The sequence below is a fragment of the Cryptomeria japonica genome, chromosome 10 (genome assembly GCF_030272615.1).
Source record: "Cryptomeria japonica chromosome 10, Sugi_1.0, whole genome shotgun sequence".
Classification (NCBI taxonomy): domain Eukaryota; kingdom Viridiplantae; phylum Streptophyta; class Pinopsida; order Cupressales; family Cupressaceae; genus Cryptomeria; species Cryptomeria japonica.
This window is the reverse complement of record NC_081414.1, coordinates 918784677-918792078: the sequence shown is the minus strand read 5'-3', so window position 1 is coordinate 918792078 and position 7402 is coordinate 918784677. Positions and strand designations below refer to the sequence as shown.

The 7402-nt window shown below is 34.2% G+C and overlaps 1 protein-coding gene across 1 annotated transcript; it reads left to right on the top strand.

The window, feature by feature from the left end:
• The first annotated feature begins 1837 nt into the window (after window positions 1–1837).
• LOC131859365 (uncharacterized) lies at window positions 1838–3040 on the top strand. Its single transcript, XM_059213008.1, has one exon. The coding sequence runs from the start codon at window positions 1838–1840 to the stop codon at window positions 3038–3040; it is 1203 nt and encodes a 400-aa protein (XP_059068991.1).
• The last annotated feature ends 4362 nt before the right edge of the window (window positions 3041–7402 follow it).

The window sequence follows — 7402 nt, the reverse complement described above, 5'->3', positions numbered from 1 at the left end:
TAGTGGATCAATATTGAATTCACAAATTTTAATTATTCTAATTTTCTTCGTCACTTAACAGTCTTTTTTCCTCATTGTCGAGTTATTATTATAATTTTGTGAGAGTATTTTATCAAAAATAAATTAATTAATTAATTAAAGTTTTGGTGGTGGATAGAGATTTTGACTGCTTTCATTCCATGATTTTTCCATACTAAATCATAGTAAATTATAATAGTTTGATTTTGACTACTTTCATTCCATGTTTTTTCCCTCACAATTTATCATTTTATAAAACAAGATTAAACTTAATTATTCCTATTTTCCTTATCACTCAACATTCTTTTTTCCTCATTGCCCAGTTGGGATTGAGAAATATTTTTTAAAGAAAAGCAAAGTATCCATTTTTAAAATAATATTATAATTTTGTGAGAGAATTTTATTAAAAAATAAAAAATAAAAAAAATGTTTTACTAGTGGATGGATATTGAATTCACAAATTTTAATTAATCCTATTCTCCTCGTCACTCAACATTCTTTTTCCTCATTGACCATCCTTCACTTTAAAAATCCACAAGCTATTTCTTCTATAAAAAATAGAAGCATTTCTGAGGAGGAGAATGTGTGTGTAAAGACCACTATCTCAAAACTCTATGTGGACAACTTTTACTACCTTTCTTGTCCTCATATTGTGGACAATAAAAAATGCAAGAAAAAAGTAATCCAGACTTCATCGAATATATTCTGATGCCCAAAGTGTTCTATTGATCTCTCTGAATGTGATTTTAGCTATATGCTAAAAATCAACTTGCAAGATGAAACAGGTGAACTCATTAAAGTTATTGCATTTGAAGGACCAGCAAATGCTTTGTTGGGTGTTGGCGCTGAAGATTTTAAACTTCTACTAGTAGAGCCTGATGGTGCTAAACAAACCTTAGACAATGTAATCAATTGTTAGTTTCTACTTGATCTCAAAATCAAAATGATCCCATTTGGTGGGCATGAAACACAAGGCATCATTATTACAACTGTTAAATTGTTTTAGCTTGATTGCATTTAAATCTTAGTACATGTGGAACTATAGTCATATATTTATTTGTACCTCAAAGCATTGCTTACTTTTTGTTATGTATAAAGTTCTATTTCCATAACTTGTTATGTCCTAGGCTTATATATAATAGTTGGGCACCCATGTCCTTTCAAATTATGTTTGCATATCTATGTAAATTGAATAGAGTTAGAATTCAATGTCTCATTTATAGCATTATTAACTTTATTAAGAAAATGTGTTTTCAACACACCTATCCTATGATCACTTTGTTAGAAAAATTTAATATTAATTTTGATTGAAGAAAATTTTAGGAGAAAACATTAGCTCTCTTGTAAAATTTGAAATTGATAAGATTATGATTTGTAAGAACCATCTTAAGATAAACATAACATTACTTCAAGTGGAAGAAATAGTTAGTTTATCTCTTTATAATTTTGCAAAGGATTTGGCATTAGTTCAAGAGAAACTAGAAGTAGATTGATAATAATTATTTATTAGGAGCCTTATTATTATTTACATTGGTTACAAAGCAAATATTTAGACTCTTTTCTAATCTTATGTATCAAGATATTTTGTGTTACTTTAATTATATGCCACATTGTATTATCTCATAAGTTTGGCTATAATAGTTGACCAAATTATTTAAAATTACGCATGCAGATTTTTTTGTAAAATAAAACAAAAATAAATTCTTACAAATACCTAGATGCTTTCAATTCACATTCTTTCATTATTTATATATATACTATTTACATGATCATCATTTATAGATAGATCACATTCTCCTAATTCTCAAAGGAACTTCAAATGGAAGAACACAATGAAAAGATGCAAGAAACGTGTGCTCGCCAAAATGAAATGCAATGCATATGGTACCATGCAAGGAAACATATTATTAACAAAAGAAGACGAGAAAATCAACACATCCTTCTTGATGAAGTTTCCACAACTGCCTTCTCTCCATATAATAATCCTTTCAATCTACCATCACATCCACCTCAATTACAACAGATAATTGAGCCCAGCCTTTTTGCCCAAATGCAATCTCCATCACCTTTCTCTCAAAATTATTACATTGCTAGTAATAAATTTTGTTCAAAGTTGGATAGCCTCTCAAACATGTCAACATGTTCGACTTGTATGGAAAGATATCCAGGCATCAAAACTAAGAAATGTGATGGAATAACTACTTGTTATAGATGCACATTAGAAAATAATGGTCATCGATTCTCAAAATGGAACAATATGGATCCTGATAAGCAACCTATCTGTTTGCAAAGACTATCTCAAATTGAGGAGATGTTGATTTCAAGGGTTAGCTCGGTACTTCAAGTTACTTATGCTAGGGGAGGGCAACACAAATATAGTGGCCATACTATTTGTTTTCCTCAAGATATTACTACAATTGCATCCTACTTGCCAAGGCATATACATGAATTGGATATAATAATAGTAAACAGGGAAAGCATTGGGCAAGACAAATATAACTTTTATGTTAGTAGAAATTGTGTTCATGAAGCATTGAAACATAAGATAAACAATGACCTAGGCTATAAAGATGTAAAGTTAGATGAAATTGCATTAACATCTTTACCCATTGCCTCTACTAACATCTCAGACCTTCTATATGCAACAACTTCAACCACTAATTCAAGAAATGTAGAGTTCTCACAGTCAGATACTACAAAGGATGATACAATACAAGAGAACATGGAATCACAATCTTCATTTATGGAAAATATTCCATCTGCACTTAGAGAGGTTGAAGAGGTGCTCTCTTTACTACAACTAGGGAAAGGACGACCAACTCCTACTCTAAATTGGCCACCCATTTCTCCACCCCCCATAAATGAATACACCACTGAAGGATTGTTTGCAATGAAATTTCCCACTTTGTTTCCAAAAGGAAGCACCATATTCAAACATCAACACATCAAAGAAGTTAAGTTACATGAATATGCTATGCATATTCTACGATACCATGATAATAGATTTGGGCAACAACCATGATTTAGATACTTCATACTAAACATATTGATGCATCATCAAAGTCAAGCCACAACCCCTATTTTGTGCAAAGACAACTAGATGATTCTTTACCAACAACAATTTCTAATTTACATCAAAGACTAAAGGACTTGCCCGATAACAAGCTTGCTGACCAACTCATGCGGTTTACCTCATCAATTCATGGCACACGCCTGTTCTGGAACCAACGTAGAGGAGATCTCTCAGACATAGTTATTCAGATTGGTTGCCCAACACTGTTCCTCACCCTCAGTGCAAAAAATACAAAATGGCCAAACTTGCATCTAGTATCATGTTATCCAATGCACCTACAAATCCATATGCAACTTCTAGATGGAGAATACAAAATATATTTCAAAACCCACAACTTATTGCAGTATACATGCACCACAAATTTACAACATTTTGTGAAGAGGTCTTGGAAAAACTCCTTGGTGCAAAAGAGTATTGGTATAGGTATAATTCTTAAACTATTGTAATCTTGTACTACAACACTTGATACTTATATTACTCACTAAAAATTCCTTTCGCAGGTATGAGTGGCAACACAAAGGATCTGCACATATCCATGGTTTCATTTGGCTCCATGAAGCAGCTGACTTTGAAAAATTACAATGGAATAACATTCAATTAGTAAAAAATGCACTTGAATACATTGATAGATATGTCTCTGCATGGAACCCAAAAACCATTGAATTAAGAAACATAGTGATTCATAGATCTCCTATTGATGATCCTTGCTTGATGAACATAAGAATGATAATGACAACAAACACTTACACTGACTACAATGAATTGGAAAACCATGTACAACACCACACAAAGTGCACCCTACAAACTTGTCTTAGGAAAAAGGGGACATCTCTTGTTTGTCCTTATAAAGCCCCTTGGAACATGCAAGAGAAATTAATCCTCTCCAATCATGATAATGGCCAACCTAAACATAATCCTGCAAGAAATGATGACCACTTGAATCTTCACAACCCATCTATACTCTCAATTAGGAGGGCCAAGGTAGATTGCCAACCTGTTCTCTCAATAAATGCAGCTCTAAAATATATTGCAAAATATGTAGCAAAAGCCGAATAGAAATCTGAAACATACCATGCTATGCTATCTCACATTTCAACCAATTTTGAGCTTGATAAACTTGCCCCAATTGCCTTCTGAAAAATGCTTACTAATACTCTTGTAGATCAAGATATTGGTGCTCAAGAGACTTGCCACCTTCTGTTAAAATTACCACTCTCCATATGTAGCAAGAAATTTATTTCTTTAAATATAAACCAAAAAAACTTTCAACATGTTTCAATCTCACCCACATCCACAACCACTTCCCCAAGTTATATAGATGCTTATATGACACGACATACACATTTAGAAACATTGTCACTTATTCAAGTCACTCAAAAGTGGACCTTCAAAGAATCTTGCAAGCACAACCAATGGAAAGAATGATCCACACCAGCTAGTGTTCGAGTATCTCCATGATTCATAAGCATCCCAATAAAAGATGACAAAGCTTTCCAAGCATTCTGTTAGACTAAACTACTACTATACCATCTACTGCAGGAGCACCTAGCTTCATTTCATCACAGGTTTGATAGCAAGTTTGATTTTTATTAGTCTTGAGTTGTAAAGTTTGTCTAAGATGTTTTTGAGTTGTTCTAAGTTATTTGGATGAGTTTTAAACTCATTGTGTGGTCATGTTTCCTGTTTTCATCTTTTTGCTCAAAGTTGCCAGTTTGGAGTTGCTTCGCAAAATGTTGGGAAAAGTGAGTTTTCAATGTTTTTTTGTTTTGAAAAGATTTTAGACATGCTTTGTGCTTGGTTTTAGGTGTGAGTAGTGTTCTTAGGTGATTGGTAGTCTTTGAGATCAACCTTGCATCATCTAGGCATTAAAAGTTGTCATTTTAGACATGAAAATATCAAATTTGAGTGCTCTTGGACATGTACATGTCCATACAGGAGGATAACTAACTTGTAGAGGTATTTATTCTCCTGCTTTAACTATTGTAAGGGTTGATTTTGTGGAGATATCAAGCATTTGAAAGTTTGCACTGGTTTTTACCTTGTTTTTCTCTAAGTTTTAACTCCATGTGAGCAGCAGTCCGTACATCTACTGTACTTGGCCATACTGTTCTTACATTTTCAAGTTCTCTTATGCTTCTTGAATCTTTTCCCTTTGGTGGCATCAAATTTCATTAAGTTTTGAGTTCTAAGCAAAATTAATTGGTTTTGACAGTTTCACTGCCTTGTCTAGGAATTTGGCAAGGATGCTTGACCAACTTGGCTTCTTGAAGCCCAAAATGTTCATGGCTTCACAAGAACTAGTTGGTCAACTTGTAAGATATGTAAATACATGTTTTTATTTCAAAAATGCAGGTGCAATAATTTTTGTGGCCATGGAGCCCTAGGCAAGTGTGTTATTTGGCTAGGGTCTTTAAAGAGGTTTGATGCTTTGATCTTCTATAGCAAATGCATTCATCAGGTGGACAGACCTGTCTTGATGTTCAAGTTGTATGTGAAAGAAAAGAGGCTTTCTAAGCCATGATAAGGATTGGTTTCATTTTTCAGTTTGTGAAAATTGTGAAGAAAAAAAACAGTGAGTCACTGTTTTGGTGTTGGTTTCCACTCATTTGCTTACTCTCCGCCATATATTGGTGTTTTTAAAACCTTGTGTCTCCTTTTATTTGTTTGCAAACAAGAACAAGGAGTGTTTTTTGACCCTACCCATGGGTTTTGAGATTGCCAAGATCAGTTAATGATCCTTTAGGCAAAGTTGAAACGCCCAGCTGGCGGTAATAGTCAATTATGACTGATTTTTTGCATTTTAGTTGAGTTGTTTATGCAATCTTCCTCTTTCAAATAGTAGGTATTAAGGTTAAAAAACATTCAAAGATAGAGAATTGATCAAAAGCACCATACAGACCTTTGAAAAAGAGTTTTGACAGTGGTAAATGCAGGTTAAAGTGAAAATGCAGTGAAAGAGGCAAAGTGCAGTGATAACAAATTTTGATAGTGAATGATTCATTGGTTTGTAATTGCCTAATGCCTTTTTGTGTAGGGCTGATGTGGTTCTCTTTTTTCACTAATTTTGGACATGTTTACATGTGTTGAATGTAATTGGTACTCATGCAATGATGTGTTTGTGGAAAGTAAGAAAGGGAAAAGTTGTAAATGTTGCGCACTCCTTATGAGCATCTTTTGTAAAACCTTGTTCTCTAACCTTTGAAGGTGTAAAACTACTTTATTTTGGCCTAATTAGTATGTGACATGGTAGAACTAAGGTTTCATGATTCACATTGAAGGTTTCTAGCTTGTAAGTTGATTCGAGCCATCAAAACCCTAGCAAACCCTTCTTTTTGCACCCATTTTTGGGACAGTCATGGAGGAGGCCTAATGGATCCTAAGAGTTAGAAAATCCTCAAGAACTTCCAAAAGAGTATCATAATATAAGGTTTTTTTTGTCTGAAAGTCCATCGTTGGAGCAGGATGAGCACAAAACCCCCAAAAGAGGGCTAATTCCTTGTAGCCCGTTTTAGGCCTAAAATATGGTTTTTTGTCAAATCGGGTACACAAAGGAAGGTTGTAAAGCATAAAACCCATCAAATCAAGTTGAAACAAGTTAATCTTGGATGCATTTAACACATTTTGTGAGATAGACTCCATAAGTCAATTTGTAGCACTTGTGAAGGATTACTACACTCCAGACCATAGAAGACCAAAGAGGAGACCTTGTGTAGTCAGAGAATAGGTCAAGGATAGAGGAAATGAATTCCAACTGAGAGATTAAGGCATTAGACTACAAAGCCTAAAATAATGGAGTTGAAGCCCTTAAGCAACCAGTGAGTGTTTGACTTAGGGAGGTGGATCAAGGAGAGTTGCTAGGTTGCCTATAAGCTTTTTGCACTTTGATTTTGGTGACTACACCTTGAAACTAGCAAAGGACCTATCACTTAGTAAAAATACAAGCCTATTGGGAAACCCCCTTGCCCTACCTCCCTATCACAATCCATTTCACAATATTCTGAATGATATTGGTACATCAGATGACCAAGTTATGGAAAAATGGGCAACTTTCTCTTGCTACTACCAACCATGGCATGTGTGACGCACACCTCTGCAACTAGATGAAGAAACTAATACTGGAAGTCCACCTATTCAGGAGGACTGCACGCAAGAAGATATACCTGATGAATGGAAAATCTTATCAAGTCTATATTCAGGCCTCCCTATGCATATTGATGAAATTGACATGCTTGGTCGATGTGGAATTTACCTCAACCATGATTGGGGAGAGGCTCATGTAAATCCGCAAGAATAAATAATAGCTACTACTTT